The 26,070-nt window shown below is 46.3% G+C and overlaps 1 protein-coding gene across 4 annotated transcripts in view; it reads right to left on the reverse strand.

The window, feature by feature from the left end:
- The window catches only part of LOC106609502 (tubby-related protein 3), a 35,686-nt gene that overhangs the window by 3,354 nt on the left and 6,262 nt on the right, over positions 1-26,070 (reverse strand). For 2 of the 4 annotated variants that reach the window (XM_014208385.3, XM_014208383.3), the window contains exons 2-12: positions 19,816-19,857; positions 14,866-14,917; positions 7,521-7,683; positions 6,300-6,506; positions 4,489-4,635; positions 2,996-3,129; positions 2,528-2,719; positions 2,166-2,278; positions 1,866-1,983; positions 1,616-1,714; positions 69-240 (exon numbers count right to left, since the gene is read on the reverse strand). In XM_014208385.3, the coding sequence (XP_014063860.1) occupies positions 69-240; positions 1,616-1,714; positions 1,866-1,983; positions 2,166-2,278; positions 2,528-2,719; positions 2,996-3,129; positions 4,489-4,635; positions 6,300-6,506; positions 7,521-7,683; positions 14,866-14,917; positions 19,816-19,857 (1,439 nt within the window). Of the gene's footprint in view, positions 1-68; positions 241-1,615; positions 1,715-1,865; positions 1,984-2,165; positions 2,279-2,527; positions 2,720-2,995; positions 3,130-4,488; positions 4,636-6,299; positions 6,507-7,520; positions 7,684-14,865; positions 14,918-18,409; positions 18,523-19,815; positions 19,858-26,070 lie in introns of all 4 variants that reach the window. The other 2 variants (XM_082977761.1, XM_014208386.3) reach the window with 2 other exon arrangements.

Raw genomic sequence — 26,070 nt, forward strand, 5'->3', positions numbered from 1 at the left:
AGTGAAAAAGAACGAGAGAGAAAGAAAGAGAGGAAAGAGTCAAGAGAAGCACTGACGGATCGACTCACGATCGTTGTCGTGGACGATCTGAAAGTTCTTGACGGAGGCCTGTGTGACGCGGCCGTGGAAATTGAGCACGTAGGACTGGGTGTCGTCGTTCCACACGGGGGCCTTGTTGTGCAGCTCGATCAGGTTCTCCAGTGAATGGTTCTGCCACTTACTTAGAAGGCTGTCCTGCTCCTGGAAAAACACAAACAGGGTTGTATTCATTAGGCACTAAACAGAAGAAATAGGACAGAAACAGGGAGTGACAACCTTGAATTATCCAATAAGAACGCTCAATTTAGTTTTCCGTTGCGCGCCCTAATGAATACGACCCAGACATCCAAACCATCTGATCTGACGTCACTCCCCAGTGACCACATCTCACAGCCCTTAGTGGGTTAGCCTCAGTTTCCATTACATGATGTTGACTTCAATACTCACTCCATTATTCAGATTGTGCTAAATTATTTTCTATTTCAAGATGTAAGAATGCCAGAGTCTTAAACCTTTTAGGGCTAGGCGTCCCGCTAGTCCAACTTCCGGTGAAACTGAAAAGCGCGCAATTCAAAGAAATAATCAGAAAAATTATGGACATTAAACATTTAGGTACATATAAGTGTCATATCAGTTGAAGGCTTAAATTCTTGTTAATCTAACTGCACTGTCCGATTTACAGTAGCTATTACAGCGAAAACATACCATGCGATTGTTTGAGGATGGCGCCCCACATCAAAATATTTTTCCACCGGCACAGGTTTCATAAATTCACCGGCTATAACATGTAGTGTCGTTTTGTTAGATAAAATCCTTCTCTATATCCCCAAAAAGTCTGTTTAGTTGGCGCCATCGATTTGAGTAATCCACTCGTTCAACATGCAGAGAAAGGAATCCGAAAATCTACCCCTAAACTTTGTTTCAACAAATCAAAATATGTTTCTATTTACTCCTCAGATACCCTAAAATGTAATCAAACTATAAAATTTCTTACGGAAAGAAGTATGTTCAATAGGAAACTGATTTTAGCAGGTGCGTCCTGTCTTCATGGCGCGCGCAAACACGAATTTCCAAGACTGTGCCCCTGTACGAAAACTGATATTTCTTATTCGTTTTTGGAATTACAAGCCTGAAACCTTGAACACAGACTGCTGACACCCTGTGGAAGCCATTGGAATTGCATCCAGGAAGACCATTTTCAGTATGACCTTGTACTTGCCATTCTAAGAGGATGGTCTCTCCAACAAACAAAGAAATTACGGTTGGTTTCTCTTTGGATTTTCTCCTACCCTATTTATTGTGTTATATTCTCCTACATTATTTTAACATTTCTACAAACTTCAAAGTGTTTTATTTCCAATGGTACCAATTATATGCATATCCTGGCTTCAGGGCCTGAGCAACAGGCAGTTTACTTTGGGCACGTCATTCAGGCGGAAATTTTGAAAAAAGGTGCCTAGCCCCTCAATCATGCCCTCTGACACGCCCCTCTCCCTTACTGTGCATAACAAGTACAGTGACTACAAATGTTAGGAGAAGTGATTGGAGTTGTACAGCCCATGGGGCTGATACATACACTGTTTGGACGGACGGGGACCCTCTCAAAGTTCATGTTCATGCCTGGGATGATGACGGTCATCTTGCGGGGACCTTTGAACCCCAGAACATTGGTCTCCTGCAGAGAGAACACAGGAGATCAGAATGTCACAGAATGTCACACAACCTTACACGTTCAATTATATTAGTGTGTGTGTGTGTGTGTGTGTGTGTGTGTGTGTGTGTGTGTGTGTGTGTGTGTGTGTGTGTGTGTATATGTGTGCACTCACATAGCAGATGGCTGCGAGTTCCTGTCGTGTGTTGCTCTCCTCCAGCAGAGCTCCAGGGTTCTTACAGGGGTTGGTGCCTTGGTCATACACCGTGAACTTGGTCCCCATCAGGTTAGACCTGCAGGATGACCAGACCAATCCCATTAGAGTCTACAATGACCCTCCAGCACTCACAATCCCACCCAATAGGGTTATCAGATGCAGCCGAGGGCTCAAAGCAATATGGAAATTGTTCATAAGCAAGGATTTAGAATTATATTTAGCAGAGTTGTGAGTAAGACGAGTGAGATATGGTCCTACCTCAGTTTCCCCATGAAGCTCTCTCCCTCGCGTGACAGGTCCGTGGCGTCCACTGAGATCAGGTAGTTGGACGTCTTGCTCTTTTTCCTCTTCCTCCCAGCCAGAAGAAACAGCTGGGTGAAATAAAGAGAGTAAACTCAGGGTGAGAGGGAAACTCACAAACCATCATTTTAATCACTGCAATCAAAACAGGTGTTACTTTTACTTTATATTCTCATACCATTTCAAATGTAGCTATTGAAGAAAAGAAAATGAAACACGCCCGTGAAATACGATTAAAAAGAAATCTATCTTGACTGTAAATCTATCTAGGTCTTGTCTCCATGTTAATCCACCATGACAGGATGTGAGGTCAAATGTACCTTCCTGCCGTCCTCTCTCTCCATGTGCATAAAGTAGGTGGGGTACAGGCCGCGGTCCATTCCCTTCTTGTCCCGGGATATGCGGCACTTGACGGTGACGCCGCGGAGGGCAGGACGCACCACAAACTCCTCCAGGTTGTCCACTTCGATCAGAGCGCTCTCCGTCGTGGGCGACCCCGGTGTCACGCACTCCTGTGAGGGGGGGAAAAAAACACACAATGCTACGTCAAAAAAACATACTGGCCAATCACTGTTATAAAGGAGATACAGTCCAGGAGTAGAGGGGACAACATTCATCTGCCATCTTGTTGTTTCAGTGTCTTCATGCTTTTCTATACATCTTCAAGTGACAAGTTGATTTGCCATGTGTAATGAATACAATAGAAATCTCACAAGCCATAGCCACATAGCTATGTATGTGCTCCTAATGATATGACAGGACAGAGACAACTATATGGTTGGACTCACTGTGTTGGACTTTGTGCTGGAGGCAGACGCAGGCCGGGTTGACTCTGGGTTGGGGGACAGCGAGCGTGGCCGTTCTTCATCACCGTGTTCTTCATCCTCACTGGCCTCTTCGTAGTTCATACTGCCTGACAGACCTGGTCATGGGAAAAAGAGTGCACTATGGGAGATGTGGCCTACAGCTTACACTCCATTGGTTGGGATCAGGAGGACCCAGGGTTCTATGCAGACAGGAGAGATCATCTCAGATGCCCAGCCAAGCTGAAAACTCCTCCATATCTCCTCAGTAATCCCATAGGTTCTTATTGCCATGACTCAAGAAGGAGAGATTTATTTCTCCTGGGACCCATTGTGATTAGCCTGCATGTAATGGATATGGGCAATGTATTTCTTCAAATGTATGCAGATTTTGCTTTTGATCACATAGCCTTTGATTTGTTCCAACTAAGTCATCATACTACCCCAGTTGAAAATATGAACTGATGCAATATTTCCTGTATCAGAAAAGGCCACATATTACAATATGCAGCTAAAACGCCTCTCTAAAACATTTAGTAGTCCCCCTAACATTTGAGGAGACAACCTAACCTTAAAACAGCTGGCAGAGGATGGGAAGGAAAGCGGAAGCGAAATAGTGCTGAGTAACTGTTGAGACCCATTGAGGAAAAACGTTTCTGTATAGAACAGACGAGACTACCCAGTAACCAGGTTACGATAGAAGAGACCTGTTATGAACCTCTTGCCATCCCAGCAGCCTTCATTATCCCCAGACACCACTGTTAGTCCACTTCAGAGCCCTATACATTTCCACATTGGAAAGAATACAAGACAATAGATTCTCCATCTTCATTGTGTTTTATCCATCACTGAGAGCTGGTTTCCTGGACCCAAATTAAGCCTTGTACTAAATGCACGTTAAGCATGCTTTTCAGTCCAGGAGTAATCTGTGTCTGCGAAACCGTCCCTGATAGTCCAATGTAAAGGGGTTAGTTAGGAACGAGGGAAAGCAGAAATCCTATTGAGAGATACCAGCCAGACAGACCCAGCACGGTGTGGTCAGACAGGCCTCTGTGGGAGCTGCTCTGGACAGGTGTCAGTAATGCTGCTAATTGGATTTACCAGCCGTGACGCTGGCTGGTGCTGTGGAATATTTGAATGAGAAAGCATTTTTTAGATGCGATAGCAGAATTCAAAGTGAGCAGGGGAAAAATGTCCGCTCGCAATGTGTTCCATTGTTGATGATACAAGAAATATAAACCGGTTCTCTTCGGTGTGTCTTGAAGCCAGAGTATGATATCTAGCACTTTACATCCAATGACTAGGTTATTATCAGGAACTATAGAATTCACTGTTGTTGTATGCTCCCTCAGTTTCACCTCTGCTCCATAGAGTTAGTGCTGCAGAGAGAGAGGAAAGGAGGGAGGGAGAGAGACAGAAACCCAGCAACCTTCACTTCAGCCCTGTCACCATGGGAACGGCAGGCTGCTCTCTACTACCTGACTGGAGTAGTTTCTCCCTGGCAGACAGTGGGCGCTCTGGCCCCTCCTCTGGGCCCTCCTCCACTGCACCAACCAACTGGACCACCCTGTCGTTGGCGGGGTCAATCAGAGAGGGGGAGGGGCTGAGAGAGATGTCCCACGCCTCTGCAGACAGACACATATGTATTGGCCAACGTGGCTAGAAACAATATGTGCACAGTGGTGTTCACTCCATCTAGCCCCAGAGATGTGTCTAAATGTCAGGGTACTGCCAAACATTAAATACAGACCGCAAATGTCAGCTACATTCTAATAGTGACTCAAAGGCATCAATTAAAACAACAAAGTTTTGTAGATTCACTTTTTTTTACTAAATCAGCCAAATGGAAATGTCAATACGTTCTGATAATACAACTTTTGTAAAAAGAAAAGGGCTCGATGCTCAGGTTGTAAAACCAAAACTTGCAACGTGATCATTTCAACCACTTTCTCGGTCTAGCAGCACATGGAGAACTTTACCTTGGGAACTCGCTGACCAGTTTTGACTGAATAGCGTCCCCAAGTCAAATCCAAATGGAGGCAGTAGGCTATTACTAATCCTTTGCCGTTTCCATTTCAATTAGTTTACACTGGGAAATAAAAATGATTGGGCAGCCAGGCACTATCTAAGGCACCTGAGGACAGGCTGGATCTCAGTAGCACTAAGCAGACCAGACATTCATTCATGATGAAGGTTTGCATTATTGAAAGGGGAGTGTCACCTGCCCTCTTGTTGCTGTCCAGAAGAAGATCCTTAAAAACCGAGGCTAATGCAGTAATATGCTGCCCTTAATCTGGGTCTCAGGTTTAACTAGGTAATACATCTCTCTCCCAGATATAGACCTGGCTATCTTGATTTAGCTTGTCATTTAGCACAGTAACAGCACAGAATGATATTGAATTAGTCTCAGGAAATGAAAGAGACTTCAACACTCTTCGTGGACCTGCCAGAAGGAGGGGAGGTGAGGTGGCATAAATAAGTACTGTGGTAGGTGGATACTACTCTTGCCCCTTACAAAATGATCAATTTCTCACTGTCACCATCAACCTCGCCCTCCGCCGGCTCTCTAACTGCACACTGCAGCACCACAGCCCTGGGAAGAGGTAGTATCCCAGAGCAGGGTTTTAGCACTGTGCAATGGCTTTTAATGAGACCAACTGAAAGGACAGCAGCAACAATAAACCACAACCTTCAAAGTTCTTGAGACTGTCCCTGAACAACGATGTTGACCAGATATGCTCCCATTTCTCATCTGTCCTCCTTTGCTTTCTTTATCTTCTCATGCCATCCTGCATTCTTTCTCTCTCTCTCAGTTCAGCCTGGCCTCTCACTAGACTACAAAGTGCCTCTACCAGCCCAGAGGTGTGAAAGAGACACTTATATTGAGTGCCCTGTCGGTGTAGCCGTGAGGCCCGCCAGAGCAGCAGATCTCTGAAGCGGCTTGGTATTCGACCCAGAGGATTTATCAGGGTAGATGATGATGAGGGATATAACTGACTGACTCGCATGTGTACACACTCTCCTAGGTCTTCTGTCTATAGCACTACTGCGTATGAGACATTGTCTGTGCTGTGTAGGCCATAGGGCTAGGACTATTTCCTGGTCACATGGTCTGACCATAACTAGGCCCCAGAGTATTTCCTGGTCAGGTAAGGTGTTCAAGAAACCCCCCAGCCTTACCTACTGACAGAACTCTTTATAACCCTCTACTTAAACACTCCTACCTTCTGTCCAAACTGGCTGTCCTGACTCCCTATCTGACCCCCTTCTCAAGCCCCCCCCGGCTCACCTCGTTTCTGCAGCAGCTCGTGGATGTCTGTCTTGGGCTCCAGCAGAGTCTCCGTGTCCCCGTCCCGGTCAGGCTCCTCGGCGAGGGGAGACTGGTGCAGCGGCTGGGACAGGGACAGGGGCTGGGACTTGCTCACCGACAGAATCTGGATCTTGGTACCCAGGTCTGGAGCCTCAGAGCCCATGAAGGCAGCAGGGCCGTCGATACCTGCAGGGTGGGGCGCATTCACAGAATTTTTTTTTATGTCTTGAATTACGTTAATAACTTTGTCCTGCTTGTCTGTGTGTTTGAGCATCCAGCCGTTAACTTCTCCAAGAGCTGTTCTGTATTCCTATGCTTCCATCTGTGCTTCCCTGAGGTGATTTGATTTGTACCTACTCCTTATTACTTAGCCGTCTGCTTGCAGCTGCGTTTCTCTGTAGTACCTCTACTCTATGTTCATGTCAGAGCTTAGCCTTGTGCTATGGAGTGATATGCTGCATTGAGCAGGTGGCCCTTTTCTTGCCTGAGAGTCTGAACGCTGCTCTGCCTCTCTGAATGTGACTCTCTCCCGCCCAACTGAAGGCCCCTCTGGGCATCAGAGAGAACAGCTTCCTGGGTGTCTCCTCCACTACCTTGAACAGTCGCTTCTCCACACGTCCCAAGACTGAGGGATGCGTAATTAGACACATGCACGCACGCACCACACACGCACCACACACACACACCTCAATATATTAGTTTCCTGATTGTTTGGAGGAACATTTTATAACATTGTATCCCAGTATGTGAGACTAACATACGTCGCATGCCAATGTACATGTGATTGGTATCAGAAGTGGGATGCACCTATGTTTATAATCCTATTCTATATAAGCACTTTTCTCTAGTCTTGTATTTCCTGACTGGTCTCCTCTACCTCGATCTGGAAGGCCACTCTGCTCCTCCAGAGTGAGCTCCATGACTGGCCCTCTCCCTGCTTTCCTGGGCAACATGGGGCCTGGCCCCACCTTCTCCCACCACTCCCTCTCACTGTCCTCACCTGACGTACTGCCCTCACTCTGGACTGGAAAGCAAATGGATCATTAAAGTATTCTTCTTCATAGCCAACAACTGTCTATCTCTGACTGTGGACTCAGCACTGATCCTGCTTCCTCAGACCCATTACTTTATCCCGATCGTGTGATCTGACCCCGGAAAAACTAGCTAGTACAGTAGCTAACCCCAAGAACCAAGGCTCACCGTCCATGATGACATCGCTGGTGATGCTGAGGCGTGACTCCACCAGCGGGGCCTGCTCCTCACTACGCCGGGGTCTGGAGCGCCTGGGCCGGGCCTCTGGGTTGGGCTGCACCATCAGAGGCTCCTGCCGCTTCCGCCGCTGCTTCTGCTCCAACAGCAGCCTCTGTGGATGGGGGGGGGGGGGGGGGGGGGGAATTACGACAGTGAGAGTATACCATGCAAATATTGTCTGTCCGTCCGTCCGTCCCTGCCCCAGACTGACAGCTGGACTGACAGCTGGTGATAAGGCTCTAGTGATCCTCTCTCTATGGACCATACCTGTATCTGTCCAGGTATACCTGGCCTCGCTTCCCCACAGTCCATGAGAACACCATCCCTTTCCCTCATTAAAACACTCTTTAATCATAGAGGTCTGGCTGCTATGTAATGCATACCTGTAGACTGTGTACTTCCAGTCATTGCTTGAACACTAGTTAGCATTGGCTGGCAAAACTACCGCTAACTTCCTTCCTACTGGATGCGGAGAGATACAACTGGTTCATCTGACTCTGGGGAAGAATTACTTTAAACCCCCCCATGACTTCCTCATCATCAAGCCAGACACTAATCTATATTCAACCTTATACAGACAGCCTTAGTTAGACCTTTTCCAGATCACTCAAAATGCTGAGAACCAGACAATCAGTAAGGACTCTGTCCTCATCAGACACTTGGGACACTTTGATCGAAAAACCACCAGTGTTGGTGTTTTGAAAAACAGAGTTATCTTAAGCAATACGACAAAACAAATGAGCAAAAAACACGTGGCTTGCCAGCTTCGTTTCAGGGGTGTCAAACAAGATGCATGTTCCTATGGCAACCGTGTCAGAGTGTCCTCGATAGACTCCACATTCTTTGTTGTCGTCGTCTCACCACTCCCACTGTTGTTGGGGGAGAGGACAGAACATGATGGCCATTCAATGTGAATCTCAAAATGGAACCCCAGATGGCTTTGGAAACAACACACACAAGTGTCATGACCCGACCTTGCAAATCATTCAGCCACAGTAAAATGTCCTGTTTTCTTCCTTCAGTATCTTTGACACTAAATTGGAAGGCAGAATATGCAACTCGCATAGAAACAGAACAGGTGAAGTAAGGTTGTCTAGGCTATATTTAGCTCATAGTAAAGGTCACAGAATAATGGACCTTTGTATCCTAGCAATAGCACTAGAGGAAATGGGACATAAGAGAGTTAGCTACTCAGTGAAGGAACCTTCAGCGACAAATCCATTGAAATCAATTTAGAAAAACCTGTTACATGGGTCCTGGACAAGTAAGCCTAGACTGTTGTAAAAGATGCTATGAGACAAAGTAACAGAGTGCTTAAAATACAGTGGAAACTATTCAAACGACTTTAGTAAACCTAGAGTTGGAAATGCTGCTTCCTGTGGAACCCTATAACTCTGTGCGGTGCTGGCTGAGGCTCTTTTCAGTACGGGGACAGAGAGACTGGGGACAGGGGACAGTGACAAGGCAGTGGGATCATTAGAGCTGACATTGTCACAGCCATCACAAACGCTCTGGGAAACTAGGGACAACAGCGATGAGGGTTGGCCCCCTTTAGATTTCTGGCTAGACAATACACAGCACAATGTCTCTATGAATATAAAAAAGCTTCACACTAGAGAAATGGTCAATTTCCATGAATTATGGTGACATTCATCAGTTGGCCCTGCAGTCCTGGTCTCTGGTCAAAGCAGGCGATGGGTTACGTAACTGCCTCAATTAGTGGGGAGCATCAAAACAACAAGTGGTGTTTAGTGACGAACTGGGCTGGAAAGAGACGTGAGGTCCTTGTCTCTCTGAAGCCTCATTGTGCTGATTATCCACCACTACAGAAAGGTTTTATTACTCTGGGCTAACGCAACACACACATTCAGGGTCAATGCAACACAGGCGCACACACACAAAAGCACAGACACGCACGCTCGTACCTACACACACACGCACACACACACACACACTACCATGGCCTGCTTCTATTTGACACCTGAAAAATAATATTCATTAAATACCAAGACTTTGTCTTTGATTCAAATGCAAATAAGACCAGATGAAAGGCCTCTGGGAGTTTAATGGTTTCAGCTTGGAGTCTGATGGTTTACATTTCAAACAGGCTTTGTTTTAAAGGGACATTTCGGGCTTTTGGCAATGAAGCCCTTTATTTACTTCCCCAGAGTCAGATGAACTCATAAATAGCATTTTTATGTCTCTGCATCCAGTATGAAGGAAGTAAGAGGTAGTTTTGCGAGCCAATGCTAACTAGCGTTAGCCCAATGACTGGATGTCTATGGCATCTACTAGCATGCTAGCAATTACAAGAGACTTCCAGTCATTGCGTTAACACTAGTTATCAATTGCGATAACGCTAGTTAGAAACTTCCTTCAAACTGCACACAGAGACATACAAATTGTATCTACGAGTTCATCTGACTCTGGGAAAGTAGATACAATCCCGAAGTATCCCTTTAAGAGGGGAACAGGGCTCGCCTCTTCGTTTTCTTCTAAGGCTAAAAATAGCGGACAAATGAATAAAACATCTGAATGGATTATCATAATGAAACAGACTGTTAATTTGGACACAGGATACAGATTCCATGTAAACAAGAAACACAAGCCCCACAATGCTTCACGATGAGATCCTACTTAAAAATGTTATCAAGAGCCACACATCTGACCCAGGATCTGATTCAACTTTGAAGCCCTTTTGTCTAGTTTTTTTTCCTGTCTTCCCTCTTTGCTCTGGGCAGCAGTAGTCTTCCTGTGTAAACTGGCCAGCAGTAGTCGTCCTGTGTAAACTGGCTAGCAGTAGACTTCCTGTGTAAACTGGCCAGCAGTAGTCGTCCTGTGTAAACTGGCCAGCAGTAGTCGTCCTGTGTAAACTGGCCAGCAGTAGTCGTCCTGTGTAAACTGGCCAGCAGTAGTCGTCCTGTGTAAACTGGCCAGCAGTAGTCGTCCTGTGTAAACTGGCCAGCAGTAGTCGTCCTGTGTAAACTGTCCAGCAGTAGTCGTCCTGTGTAAACTGGCCAGCAGTAGTCGTCCTGTGTAAACTGGCCAGCAGTAGACTTCCTATGTAAACTGGCCAGCAGTAGACTTCCTGTGTAAACTGGTCAGCAGTAGTCGTCCTGTGTAAACTGTCCAGCAGTAGTCGTCCTGTGTAAACTGGCCAGCAGTAGACGTCCTGTGTAAACTGGCCAGCAGTAGACTTCCTGTGTAAACTGGCTAGCAGTAGTCGTCCTGTGTAAACTGGTCAGCAGTAGACTTCCTATGTAAACTGGCCAGCAGTTGACTTCCTGTGTAAACTGGCTAGCAGTAGTCGTCCTGTGTAAACTGGCTAGCAGTAGTCGTCCTGTGTAAACTGGCTAGCAGTAGTCGTCCTGTGTAAACTGGCTAGCAGTAGTCGTCCTGTGTAAACTGGTCAGCAGTAGACTTCCTGTGTAAACTGGCTAGCAGTAGTCGTCCTGTGTAAACTGGTCAGCAGTAGACTTCCTGTGTAAACTGGCTAGCAGTAGACTTCCTGTGTAAACTGGTCAGCAGTAGACTTCCTGTGTAAACTGGCTAGCAGTAGACTTCCTGTGTAAACTGGTCAGCAGTAGACTTCCTGTGTAAACTGGCTAGCAGTAGACTTCCTGTGTAAACTGGCTAGCAGTAGTCGTCCTGTGTAAACTGGTCAGCAGTAGACTTCCTGTGTAAACTGGCTAGCAGTAGTCGTCCTGTGTAAACTGGTCAGCAGTAGACTTCCTGTGTAAACTGGCTAGCAGTAGACTTCCTGTGTAAACTGGTCAGCAGTAGACTTCCTGTGTAAACTGGCTAGCAGTAGACTTCCTGTGTAAACTGGTCAGCAGTAGACTTCCTGTGTAAACTGGCTAGCAGTAGACTTCCTGTGTAAACTGGCTAGCAGTAGACTTCCTGTGTAAACTGGCTAGCAGTAGACTTCCTGTGTAAACTGGCTAGCAGTAGTCGTCCTGTGTAAACTGGTCAGCAGTAGACTTCCTATGTAAACTGGCTAGCAGTAGTCTTCCTGTGTAAACTGGTCAGCAGTAGACTTCCTGTGTAAACTGGCTAGCAGTAGACTTCCTGTGTAAACTGGCTAGCAGTAGACTTCCTGTGTAAACTGGCTAGCAGTAGTCTTCCTGTGTAAACTGGCTAGCAGTAGACTTCCTGTGTAAACTGGCTAGCAGTAGTCTTCCTGTGTAAACTGGCTAGCAGTAGACTTCCTGTGTAAACTGGCTAGCAGTAGACTTCCTGTGTAAACTGGCTAGCAGTAGTCTTCCTGTGTAAACTGGCTAGCAGTAGACTTCCTGTGTAAACTGGCTAGCAGTAGACTTCCTGTGTAAACTGGCTAGCAGTAGACTTCCTGTGTAAACTGGCTAGCAGTAGTCTTCCTGTGTAAACTGGCTAGCAGTAGACTTCCTGTGTAAACTGGCTAGCAGTAGTCTTCCTGTGTAAACTGTCTGGGAAATGCTAGCCATATTCGTGTAAGCTGTTTTTCTCTCACTGGTGTTATATTGATCTGTAACTAAGATGCTATTGCTGCTGGAATCTTAGCAATGGCCACTCCTGGATTTCACTAATAATAACGTTTTTACAGAACGGTTACCTCACAAGAACTGACAGCAGTAGAGCAGACACTGAACTGTCTCACTCGCTGACAGAACTCATCAGTGGCAATGACACTTCACTTCACTGAATTAACCCTATCCAAACTGAACAGAACTCAAACCTAGTTCCTAGTTTGCTTGGACTACACTCTTAGCACCTTTTTTTCTATCTAGAACGTTGAACAGTTATATGGCTGTCCCCATAGGAGAACCTTTAAATAACCCTTTTTGGTTCCAGGTAGAACTCCTTTGGTTCCAGGTATAGAAGGAACCCTTCTGGGTTCCTTGTAGAACCCTTTCTACAGAGGATTCTACATGGAACCCAAAAGGGTTCTACCTGTAACCAAAAAAAGGGTTCTCCTATGGGGACAGTCGAAGAACCCTTTTGGAACCCTTTTTCTAAGAGTGTATAACCAGAACATAGAGTATGGCTAGAAAATGAGGAATATTTAGGCTCATTGTTCAACTATTTGCATTTTCAAACAGTAACATAAAGAGTTTAAATAATCTGTTGAATTGGCTATTAGTTCCCAGTACACCACCATTCCACAGATCATACCTCTAAATGATTAAATATCAGAATATTTTGGGAAAAACTGGAGAAAAGAACGTAGGCTACTAGAAACAAAACTGCCCTACAATTAAAACAATCCATTGTATTATTGTCCATTTAAACAAAAGACTTAAGATAGGATATGAGAAAAGGATATGACTCAATATACTGTTTCATTCACCGTCCTGAGGCTGTGGGAGAAAGACAATGTACAGACCTAAAACAAGACACAGGAGGCTAATGAAAACAGCAGACTAGGAGATTTCCCACATCCACGGAAGTGTGTCCCACCAGAGACAGGCTATAACGATATCACCAGGATGAGCTGAAATCAAATGCTCACACACATGCACAGTACACACACGCAAGCACGTACATACGCAAACACAAACACACACACACACACACACACACACACACACACACACACACACACACACACACACACACACAAACACAGAGAAATATACACACCAAAATACACACGCGCAAGCATGTACCTGTGCACACACAACTTCCCATGTTACTCTCAGATCAAAATAGTCAACCCTGAATGACATAAACAGAACAGAGAATAAGAGGTGCTGACTCACCCTGTCCATTAGTGTCCGGAGTGAGACAGAGAGTAACAGTGAAGTGCAGAAGTTTCTCTGTGGAGCTCAGGGTTCCATGCTCTGTGAGACCCCGTCACATCTAAACTCTCCCCCACCGAGCAGCACTCTTGCCGGGCATGCCTCGGTCTCCCTGCCCTCCACTACCCCTGGATCCTGGATCAGGCTTTCAGATCAGACAACTAACACAAGGATAACCACGCAACACCAGCTTCCCTCTCACTCTGAGTCCGTGTCTCCTCCCCAGCGTGTGTGTGAGAGAGTGTGTGTGAGAGAGAACTAGAGTGTATGTGCGTGTGTCTGGGTGGCCACTGTCACTAACTGAATCAGCGGTTGTAAGCACCTCGGGGCAGAGTGAGGAAGAGAGAGAGAATGAGTGAGATGGAGAAAGGGAGGGAGGGGGATAGAGGTGCTGCGAGTGTCAGACAGCGATAGAATAAGAGCTATTTTGGGGGGGGGGGGTCTGTGTTTGTGTGTGTGGGTTGGTTGGTTTTTCTATCCTTGTGGGGACCTAAAATCCCCACAAGGATAGTAAAACAAGGAAAATACTCCCTTGTGGGGACATTTCTCATGTCCTCATAAGGACAAAGGCCTTAAAACTTTAGAAGCCTTTTTAAAACTCAAATGCACTACAAATTCTCAGCAACAAATGTGATCAAATTCAGATCCTACATCTGCAGGCATACAGCGCACTACACAGACTCGGTCTACTGAAACCTTCCTACGGTTATTCCCTACATAGTGCACTACTTTGTTAGGCTCTGGTCAAAAGTAGTGCACTATGTTGGGAACAGGGTGCCATTTGGGACGCAGGCATCGAGTCAGTCTGTGCCTACCAATCATCTCATCAATCTTTTACTCCATTGTGTGACTGTTGCTGTTTCACTTTAAAGCAGCGTGGGTGGTGATAAGGATACTGCAGGCAGGAGGGATTGTAAGGGACAATCATCAGACACGCAGACCAGGAAGAGCTGTTCGCTGAGAAAGGAGCAGATTGGTGCTTTATCTCTACAATGAGTGCTAAAACAATTAACTTCCGGACAAATACTTTTCTTTCTACTAATTGGACAAATTGTACTTCCTTCGAAAATAAAAGAGTTCAAAGACACCCTGTTTTCCCTCGGTTTCATGACAATTAGCCTTACTGTGCTGATGGTCGGAAATTCATAGCCTGAGTGACACCGGAGGCAGAAAACCAGGTCATTTATACACTCACTGCCAGTCAAATGTTCAAGCTTGACAGGCTCACAGCAATAAGCATAGACTGAGACCTCAAAAACTATTCTGACAGAAAACATGAAAAGACACCAGAAACAACCAAAACATCAAACGCAAAATGCCTCTAGATATATAAGATATGGACTAGTCTGGTCATTTCTGCATCATAAATAGAATACTCATGACATATACCCTGAACAAGTCTATTGGAGCAGTAGTGTCTATATGGGAGCCGTAGTGTCTATAGGGTTGCAATGATGCTGAACAGGTGCTGTATGTGGCGTAACTAGTTTCATGTGTTTGATAAGGTTAGTCATTACCTGCTTTTCCAGCTTCTGCTGCCTGAGGCTGGTGCTGTCATCATCAAGGGCACTGAGAAGAGACGAAAGACAAAATGGTTACTATCCACTCATAACTCTTATCTGACTGAGACATAATACAATTGGTTCTGTGGTTAATATGAATCCATTATCTGGGTCTCATCTGTTATCTGTTATTTTTCCAATAAGAAACAATTTGCTACAGTGGTCACTAATGAATGCAACCCCGGTCGAGTTTGGGTGGTATGCAGATTTTCATACCGTTTCTGTGCCATACCGGGGTATTTGTAATTACCGGAAGCGCAAACAAGGGGCCTTATTTCTTTTTAAAAAAGGTATTGAAAATCATACCATCGGTATATACCCAGGTATATGGTATATCACCCAAGCCTACCCTGTTGTCACTTACAATGACACCAATGATTTTCAATGGAATTCCACCAGGGGGCATCGCTGCTGTGAATAATAACTGCGGACGCCCCACTGAAATCTCCTGGCAGAGCTAGAATTGAACGTTACCAAGGTGTTCGCTTGAAAAAGCAGTTACACTGCTGCGCATAACTAAGACTGTCATACAGGATTACTGTCATACCTTAGGCTATAACTGTTTGAGCTTAGCCTGACTGCATGATCTGTAAAAAAACTAAAACATGTAGTTGTTAATAGATATCATTTTGTCCAGGAGTTGTTCATGACCACGTAGGCTAACTTGACCGAGAAAAGCTTAGGGCTCTAGCTACAAAACTCCTCACTTTCCTGGTGAAGTCCAAAATGATACTGTATCAGGACTGTATAATGCAATAGAATGCATCAGACAGCAGCACCACTGTGCTACAAAGCAACAGCAAGTCTAGATCTAAAACACAGTTCTCCACAGAGTCCTGTCTCTGGCCGTCAGAGTGGTGGCTGTTGTTTGGGACTACTTTTCCTGGACTCCTGTGAAAAGGCCTGCTGGGTACATGTTGCTAAGCTATAGTGGAGAAGGAGAAGAAGGTGGGAGTAGCAGTGGGAGTCTATTCAGAGGCACAGAGCAAGTTAGAGGAACCCACCGCTACTCTACCCAGCCACAGACATAACCTACAAGACACTCTCACTGACAGACATGACCTACAAGACACTCTCACTGACAGACATAACCTACAAGACACTCTCACTGACAGACATAACCTACAAGACACTCTCACTGCAAGAGCACAGCCTTGGGGGGGTGATGGAGGGAGTCTGTGATGGAGGATGGGGGGAGGGTGTGATGGAGGATGGGGAAGTGTGTGATGGAGGATGGGGGAGTGCGTGATGGAGGGAGTGCGTGATGGAGGATGAGGGAGTGTGTGATGGAGGATTGGGGGAGTGCGTGATGGAGGATGAGGGAGTGTGTGATGGAGGATTGGGGGAGTGCGTGATGGAGGATGGGGGGAGTGCGTGATGGAGGATGAGGGAGTGTGTGATGGAGAATGAGGGAGTGTGTGATGGAGGATGGGGGAGTGTGTGATGGAGGATGGGGGAGTGTGTGATGGAGGATGGGGGAGTGTGTGATGGAGGATGGGGGAGTGTGTGATGGAGGATGGGGGAGTGTGTGATGGAGGATGGGGGAGTGTGTGATGGAGGATGGGGGAGTGTGTGATGGAGGATGAGGGAGTGTATGATGGAGGATGGGGGAGTGTGTGATGGAGGATGGGGGAGTGTGTGATGGAGGATGGGGGAGTGTGTGATGGAGGATGGGGGAGTGTATGATGGAGGATGGGGGAGTGTGTGATGGAGGATGGGGGAGTGTGTGATGGAGGATGGGGGAGTGTGTGATGGAGGATGAGGGAGTGTGTGATGGAGGATGGGGGAGTGTGTGATGGAGGATGGGGGAGTGTGTGATGGAGGATGGGGGAGTGTGTGATGGAGGATGGGGGAGTGTGTGATGGAGGATGGGGGAGTGTATGATGGAGGATGGGGGAGTGTATGATGGAGGATGGGGGAGTGTGTGATGGAGGATGGGGGAGTGTGTGATGGAGGATGGGGGAGTGTGTGACGGAGGATGGGGGAGTGTGTGACGGAGGATAGGGGAGTGTGTGATGGAGGATGGGGGAGTGTGTGATGGAGGATGGGGGAGTGTGTGATGGAGGATGGGGGAGTGTGTGATGGAGGATGGGGGAGTGTGTGATGGAGGATGAGGGAGTGTGTGATGGAGGATGAGGGAGTGTGTGATGGAGGATGGGGGAGTGTGTGATGGAGGATGGGGGAGTGTGTGATGGAGGATGGGGGAGTGTGTGATGGAGGATGGGGGAGTGTGTGATGGAGGATGGGGGAGTGTGTGATGGAGGATGGGGGAGTGTGTGATGGAGGATGGGGGAGTGTGTGATGGAGGATGGGGGAGTGTGTGATGGAGGATGGGGGAGTGTGTGATGGAGGATGGGGGAGTGTGTGATGGAGGATGGGGGAGTGTGTGATGGAGGATGGGGGAGTGTGTGATGGAGGATGGGGGAGTGTGTGATGGAGGATGGGGGAGTGTGTGATGGAGGATGGGGGAGTGTGTGATGGAGGATGGGGGAGTGTGTGATGGAGGATGGGGGAGTGTGTGATGGAGGATGGGGGAGTGTGTGATGGAGGATGGGGGAGTGTGTGATGGAGGATGGGGGAGTGTGTGATGGAGGATGGGGGAGTGTGTGATGGAGGATGGGGGAGAGTGTGATGGAGGATGGGGGAGTGTGTGATGGAGGATGGGGGAGTGTGTGATGGAGGATGGGGGAGTGTGTGATGGAGGATGGGGGAGTGTGTGATGGAGGATGGGGGAGTGTGTGATGGAGGATGGGGGAGTGTGTGATGGAGGATGGGGGAGTGTGTGATGGAGGATGGGGGAGTGTGTGATGGAGGATGGGGGAGTGTGTGATGGAGGATGGGGGAGTGTGTGATGGAGGATGGGGGAGTGTGTGATGGAGGATGGGGGAGTGTGTGATGGAGGATGGGGGAGTGTGTGATGGAGGATGGGGGAGTGTGTGATGGAGGATGGGGGAGTGTGTGATGGAGGATGGGGGAGTGTGTGATGGAGGATGGGGGAGTGTGTGATGGAGGATGGGGGAGTGTGTGATGGAGGATCGGGGAGTGTGTGATGGAGGATGGGGGAGTGTGTGATGGAGGATGGGGGAGTGTGTGATGGAGGATGGGGGAGTGTGTGATGGAGGATGGGGGAGTGTGTGATGGAGGATGGGGGAGTGTGTGATGGAGGATGGGGGAGTGTGTGATGGAGGATGGGGGAGTGTGTGATGGAGGATGGGGGAGTGTGTGATGGAGGATGGTTGAAGATTGGGAGAACAAAAAAAAACAAGGTTCTGCAACATGCTGCTGAAATCTCTCAGAACAATTTAACATCTCTGGGCTTCACTAATTTCTCTGTCAGTCCACATGCTCATAATATCTGTTGCTGTCAAACAGCCTGGGCTGTACTATACCCTTTACATCTCCCATTCAGACAGAACGTGTTACAGGAGTAGGACAAGAAGAACTTCATTAAGCACAACTATCTACAGTAAATAACAATCTCTCCATACCACTGACTTACTCTCGCTCTCCCTCTGAGCAGTAAATCTCATACTTCTGGTGTCTGGGATACAGTCCGTGACACATCACTCTGCTGGAGGATATAAGGGCCTCATTACGTCATCAGCACCGCTTCTGAAGGACAGTCACCAAATGCCAAGAGGAATAGAAAGCAGAACGATCATCTGCTGAGAGGCATACATCATCCGTCTATTACGTGAACTCAGATTATTACAGACAACAACACCGATGACTTGGCCACGTCCTCTGAAATCCTCAGAATGATGAAATAAAATCAATAAGCTAAGTAAGTCAACTATTACAGATTCAAATTCCACATTCTGTGGCAATAACAATTGTTGCCAATGTCATCAAACCAATGAGTTTTGGACCGGACTTTGCAAGTTGCTTGTCTATTCATTCAACAACAACCCCTGTTTGGTCAGCTTAACATGAATGATCAGTGATCTCAGAGGCTGCAGAGCACTCCGTTTCAGTGTACTGATTGTTACAGCCCTCTTCAAGTCTAATGAGCCCAGTGCAGCGCTATCCATACAGGCGTGCAGATCTGTCCACAGGGAATCCATTACATGGCCCTGAGGTGTTAGTGACAGTAGTGACGAGTGAAGGATGATGGGAGGTGTTAATTACACATCCGGGATGGTCATTACACTCGTAGACAAAAAAGGTGCTATCTAGAACCTTAAAGGGTTCTTCGGCTGTCCCCATAGGAGAACCCTTTTTGGTTCCATGTACAACCCTTTCTACAGACGGTTCTACATGGAACCAAAAAGGGTGCTACCTGGAACCAAAACAGGTTCTACCTAGAACCACAAAAGGTTCTCCTATGGGGACAGCCGAAGAACCCTTTTAGAACATTTTTTTCTAAGAGTGTAGGGTGGCCAGAGGAGGGCCAGGGGGAGGAGCGGAAGAGAAGCAGGGGACTATTTCTTTTCAACAGCTGTCCAGCGTCGGACCTGGGTGGAGTGAATACTCTCCACTGGGGAAAGGCTGGAGACTTGGTGTTTATGGTTACTTCCAAAGGGTGTTTGACCTCTTTTGGACAACTGACCTATTGGAGCTTACTATGAATACAAAAATTATACTTTGACCATGAAATGGCTAGTTGATGGAAGCTGTGGGTGCCTGGGTGGATGGTTAATTATAGGTATTCTAATGGATGGGTGCTAAAGATGTAGGATTTTAATTTGAGCCAGTTTGCTACAGCAGGAGAATAATGTGGAAGCAACAGGAAATGTGAATTATTATGTAGATTATAATTAATGGACAAGTTTCAAAGTGAAAATTACAAACTTCAGAAGGCTTTATAAACCTCAAATACACTCCAAGTTTTACATTTCCTGCATTGCAGGAAAGTTCTCCTGCAACAGGGTGATCAAATGAAGATCCAACATCTGTGCTACTTACCTCGCTGTTGAGGTAGAGGAGAAACTGGCGGAGCTGGAGGGTCTTCAGGGCCATGGGGTTTTCGAACAGGAACACAGAACACAGAGAAGAATAGAGTTAGCAAGAGATCAGTGATAACAAAAAGAACGATGCTAAAGCGGGATGCTTTGGTACTGTTCTAATACTCTGTGTCAACGCTGGTGTAGTCCTTCAGTTTGATAAGCACATGATCTTTCAAGCTTTCAGGGAAATGTAAATTGATCCTCAGTCCATAACACATATCAAACAATCTATTTTTCATTAATCTAAAATAGGCCTATCTGAGCTAACAGACATAGGACAGTACAGTAGTACTACGAATGAACACCTATATGACCGTGGCGTGGTCACAGTCCCCCAGACAGTGAATGAACATTGGTCAGGTGCTGTGTATTTGCTTGATCAGCCACAGGGTATCATATTTCTATACTTTAATCTGGGAATATACGGAGTGTCCTCCACCTCTATCAAACTTGGAGGACACGGCTTTCTGTCCACTTCACAGGCATCTACGCGGTAATCAATGTTTCATGCCTATGTCCCGAAGAAAGCACCAGTTAGCCTTGAGCTAGGCCCATATACAAGCTAATTCTAGGGCTATAATACCTCTTTTGCTAATTGGCCTGGACCCTTTACTGTCGACACGGAGCCCCGCCGATCCATCACGACTGGTCTGCCGACTTAATCGCCCGATGTAGTCTCAACAGGCTATTCCGTTATAATGTCGCGAAGAACCATTTGCTAGCCCTGGCTCGCTAGCTTTCTGAATGCCATGTCTCCCGCTCGCCTAGCGTAGTAGTGTCTACCCAAACGGCTCCCTGACTCACCTATTGCTGCTCATTGGACCCTATGATCACTCGGCAACATAGCTGATGCCCCCTGGACTGTTTCAATAACAAGGTACCTCATTTTGTTTATCTGTCGGCCCCAGCCTCAAACTCCTGTCCTGTATGTACCGAACTGACCCGCTCTGCCCATTCATCGCCATTTACCCGTTGTTGTCTTAGCTCTCCCGATCAACACCTGTGATTGCTTTATGCCTCTCTCTAATGTCAATATGCCTTGTCTGCTGCTGTCTCGGCTAGTTCTTCTTATCTATTCTACCACGCCCAGAAATCTGCTCCTTTTATTCTCTGTTCCCAACGCACTAGATGACCAAATCTTATAGCCTTTAGCCATAACCTTATCCTACTCCTCTGGTGATGTAGAGGTTAAACCAGGCCCTGTAGCCCCCAGTTCCACACCTATTCACCATGCGCTGTCATTTGTTTACTTCTGTAACCGTAAAAGCCTTGGTTTCATGGATGTTAACATCAGAAGCCTCCTCCCTAAGTTTGTTTTATTCACTGCATTAGCACAGTGCGCCAACACGGATGTCCTAGCCGTGTCTGAATCCTGGCTTGGGAAGGCCAGAAAAATTCTGAAATTTCCTTCCCCAACTACAACATTTTCCGCCAAGATAGAACTGCCAAAGGGGGCGGAGTTGCAATCTACTGCAGAGTTCTGTCATGCTATCCAGTTTGAGCTTCTACTTTAAAACTCCACCTTTCCAGAAATAAGTCTCTCAACGTTGCCGCTTGTTATAGACCCCCCTCAGCCCCCAGCTGTGCCCTGGACACCATATGTGAATTGATTGCTCCCCATTTATCTTCAGAGTTCGTACTGTTAGGTGACCTAAAATGGGATATGCTTAACACCCCGGCCGTCCTACAATCTAAGCTAAATGCCCTCAATTTCACACAAATTATCAAGGAACCTACCAGGTACAACCCTAAATCTGTAAACACGGCACCCTCATAGATATCATCCTGACCAGCACACCTCTGCTGTCTTCAACCAGGATCTCAGCGATCACTGCCTCATTGCCTGCGTCCGTAATGGGTCCGCGGTCAAACGACCACTCCTCATCACTGTCAAACGCTCCCTAAAACACTTCAGCGAGCAGGCCTTTCTAATCGACCTGGCCCGGGTATCCTGGAGGGATATTGACCTCATCCCGTCAGTAGAGGATGCCTATTTATTCTTTAAAAGTGCATTCCTCACCATCTTAACTAAGCATGCCCTATCAAAAACCATAGAACTAAGAACAGATATAGCCCTTGGTTCACTCCAGACTGCCAAGTTAACAAACAGATCACCGACCATTTAAAATCCCACCGTACCTTCTCCGCTATGCAATCTGGTTTCCGAGCTGGTCATGGATGCACCTCAGCCACGCTCAAGTTCCTAAACGATATCATCACCGTCATCGATAAAAGACAGTACTGTGCAGCCATCTTCATCGACCTGGCCAAGGCTTTCGACTCTGTCAATCAGCACATTCTTATTGGCAGACTCAACAGCCTTGGTTTCTCAAATGACTGCCTCGCCTGGTTCACCAACTACTCCTCAGACAGAGTTCAGTGTATCAAATCAGAGGGCCTGTTGTCCGGACCTCTGGCAGTCTCTATGGGGGTACCACAGGGTTCAATTCTCAGGCCGACTCTTTTGTCTGTATACATCAATGATGTCGCTCTTGCTGCTGGTGATTCTCTGATCCACCTCTACGCAGACGACACCATTCTGTATACTTCTGGCCCTTCTTTGGACAGGTAACAAACCTCCAGACGAGCTTCAATGCCATACAACACTCCTTCTGTGGCCTCCAACTGCTCTTAATTAAATGCTAGTAAAACTAAATGCATGCTCTTCAACCGATCGCTGCCCGCACCCGCCCGCCTGCCCGACTAGCATCACTACTCTGGACAGTTCTGACTTAGAATATGTGGACAACTACAAATAACTTGGTGTCTGGTTAGACTGTAAACTCTCCTTCCAGACTCACATTAAGCATCTCCAATCCAAATTTAATCTGGAATCGGCTTCCTATTTCGCAACAAAGCCTCCTTCACTTACGCTGCTAATCATACCCTCGTAAAACTGACTATCCTACCGATCCTTGACTTCGGCGATGTCATTTACGAAATAGCCTCCAACACTCTATTCAGCAAATTGGATGCAGTCTATCACAGTGCCATCCGTTTTGTCACCAAAGCCCCATATACTACCCACCACTGCGACCTGTATGCTCTCGTTGGCTGGGCCTCGCTTCATATTCGTCGCCAAACCCACTGGCTCCAGGTCATCTGTATGTCTTTGCTAGGTAAAGTCCCGCCTTATCTCAGCTCACTGATCACCATAGCAACACCCACCCATAGCACGCGCTCCAGCAGGTATATTTCCCTGGTCATCCCCAAAGCCAACACTTACTTTGGCCGCCTTTCCTTCCAGTTCTCTGCTGCCAATGACTGGAACGAATTGCAAAAATCACTGAAGCTGGAGTCTTATATTTCCCTCACTAACTTTAAACATCAGTTGTCAGAGCAGCTTACCGATCATTGCACCTGTACACAGCCATCTGTAAATAGCCCACCCAACTAGCTCATCCCCATATTGTTATTTAGTTTTTGCTCTTTTGCACCCCAGTAGCTCTACTTGCACATCATCATCTGCACATCTTTCACTCCAGTGTTAATGCTAAATTGTAATTATTTCGCCACTACTTGCCTTACCTCCCTAATCTTACTACATTTGCACACACTGTATATAGATTTTTCTATTGTGTTATTGACTGTGCGTTTGTTTATCCCATGTGTGACTCTGTGTTGTTGTTTTTGTCGCACTGCTTTGCTTTATCTTGGCCAGGTCGCAGTTGTAAATGAGAACTTGTTCTCAACTGGCCTACCTGGTTAAATAAAGGTGAAATAAATAACAAAGAGCTGTAAAAGACTTACTGAGTGACAAGCAAACAAAACGCAGCCCAATAATAGCCTATTACGTTGTCACAAACAAGTTTTAGGGTACCCTCCATGTCATCGTATTGTCCTCGGTCTGTTGGTGAAAAGGCTTGAGAATAGAATGAGACTACCGCATTCAGATGACAATATGATGCAGTTCCAAGCGTCTCTGGCATTTAGCATAAAATTAGAGACTTTATTATCAGACGAGAGACAACAGATAAGCGTATTAACAAACTGCAAAAAACGGATTCTCATTAATACACTTCACAGCTCTGGACTAATTTAAATCATGTTTTAAAGTTCATTGAATAAAGTAAATGTAATTTCCCCTTTGGCAAATTTCCGGGGTTAAAAAGAAAGACTGAACAAGACGAAGTCTAATTAAACTTCTATTTCCCCAGAGGTTGGACAGAATGGCTTCAGTTCCAGTTCAGCGAGTGAAATCACAAGAGATAGGGATTATTCAAAACAGGGTGATGACATGGGTGAGATTAGGCAGCTTTTGATTCCCTGGCAGTCAGATCAGCTCTGCGTCAAGTTAAAGCTAGAATATGGGATTCGTTTTTTGTGTGAAACGGCAGCTCTGCTATATACCAAGAATTGAAATGACCATTAAAACAGATTTCCAGATTGCAGATTGTGCCTTTAAGGAAGCTAGCTGAAAAGACACCAGCTGAATAAATGATCAACGCATGGTGAGGTATAGAGCCTGAACAACACTGTTTAACTAGGCCTAGGATATTATAGGACTCATACAAGCTAAACGACAGTCTTTTCAACACAAGCAACTTCAATCAAATTCTTTCATGTCAGCTTCTTGGTCAAATATTATTCTTAGCACATCCTTAGAACAAACAGCTGTCAAACAAAACCTCACAATATAACATGTTAAAAAGAAACTAGTTACAGTACAAGAGGTGGAGCGCTGAATAAGTAACGACGATGCAGCAGACGAAACGTGAGCGTGGGAGAGATACTTAAAGAGATCTTTCTTTTTTTTATTAGCCCGGTTGACACTGCATTTGGCCGGTGACACTTTGCTTCTTGGAATTCCAATATCTTTCAAACTTGACTGCTGACATAAAACATTTTGGGGCTGCATCAACAGCGGACTAATGAAAAAAGTGGTTTGCCTTTAACAGCAGGTAAGCCATTCAGCCCAAGGAGAACAGAGGTGTGGGTAAGAGGTAGGAGCAGTGGGAACAAGAGGAGGAGATGCTCCAAGCCTGTCTGTTACAGGCACAACTAACACCTGACTCACAGGACACAGACCCCTCTCAGTTCCTCTATCATATTACAGTACACATTTATCAGAAATCAAGCACACAGTGTGTGAGTGTGTGTGTGTGTGTGTGTGTGTGTGTGTGTGTGTGTGTGTGTGTGTGTGTGTGTGTGTGTGTGTATACAATATGATAATGTCTACACGCGAGCGTGTGCCTACGTAGGCCTGCTGAATACCTGTAGGACCAGCGGCTGTAGACAGGCTGAGAGACACCACTCTTTACACTGTCCATGATGCTGTATCAGCCAGTCTAGGTGTGTGATAGATAGTCAGTCCAGCAGCAGCTCTGGTAATGTATGGTACTCCCAACCCGGTCCAGTCAGTCTGAAGGTCTACCTGAAGCTCCAACTACAACCCTGCTACCCTGCAGCCTGGAGGGAGTCCCATCCCGGGGAGTGACAGCGCCACACAGCTGAGGGTGAGGTCTCTGAGTAGCAGCAGTTGCCATGACGCCACACTTGAGGCTAGCCTCTGAACACAACACAGTGAACGCACAGGGATTTGTTAGGGGAGTCTAAATGTGGCGTGAGTTCATGCCAAGACAACATACCGGGCAGAAAATCCCTAAACTTGGTCCTCTGACTTAGTTATATGTCTGTCTTTCTTCAGTTTATAAGATGTATCAGATATATAGACTGATATGTCCAGCTTTAGCACGTGGCCTGACTGTATCGGAATAGCTAAAAATGCTTTCAGCAGAACTCCACAGACGCCATTTCCTCTGACTCAGAGGGAGATATTTCACAGATCAAAACCGCAGACCATTGACAAAAAAACTGAATTTAACACCAATTGGGAAGGTTTACGTTCTGTGGGCTTTAGCCTAGGCCTAGTATCTTAAGTTAAAATTTTCCAACACTTTTATTTTGACGGAAAATGCCAGAACATGGAATTTGCTTAGTCATAGCAAAATGAACCAAACTCTTTCTTGTCAATGTGAAACCACATTGTTCTGGTTTTCTGCCTTTCTACATAGGCATTCCTTATATGCGCCTTGAATCCGTGTAATTCAAGCGGTTTCTGGATGATAACCACAGTTACTCCCAATTACCGGAAGTATAAACAAACAACCCTCTCATTCCTAAAACTGGCAAGAAGTGGGGGACCTTGATCCTGTTGCTAGGAGACCACAGGACCTTTAAGTCATATCGTCTTCTGTTAGTGTGCGTGTGTTTG

This window comes from Salmo salar, chromosome 07 (assembly GCF_965601325.2).
Source record: "Salmo salar chromosome 07, fSalSal1, whole genome shotgun sequence".
NCBI classification, from domain to species: Eukaryota; Metazoa; Chordata; class Actinopteri; order Salmoniformes; family Salmonidae; genus Salmo; species Salmo salar.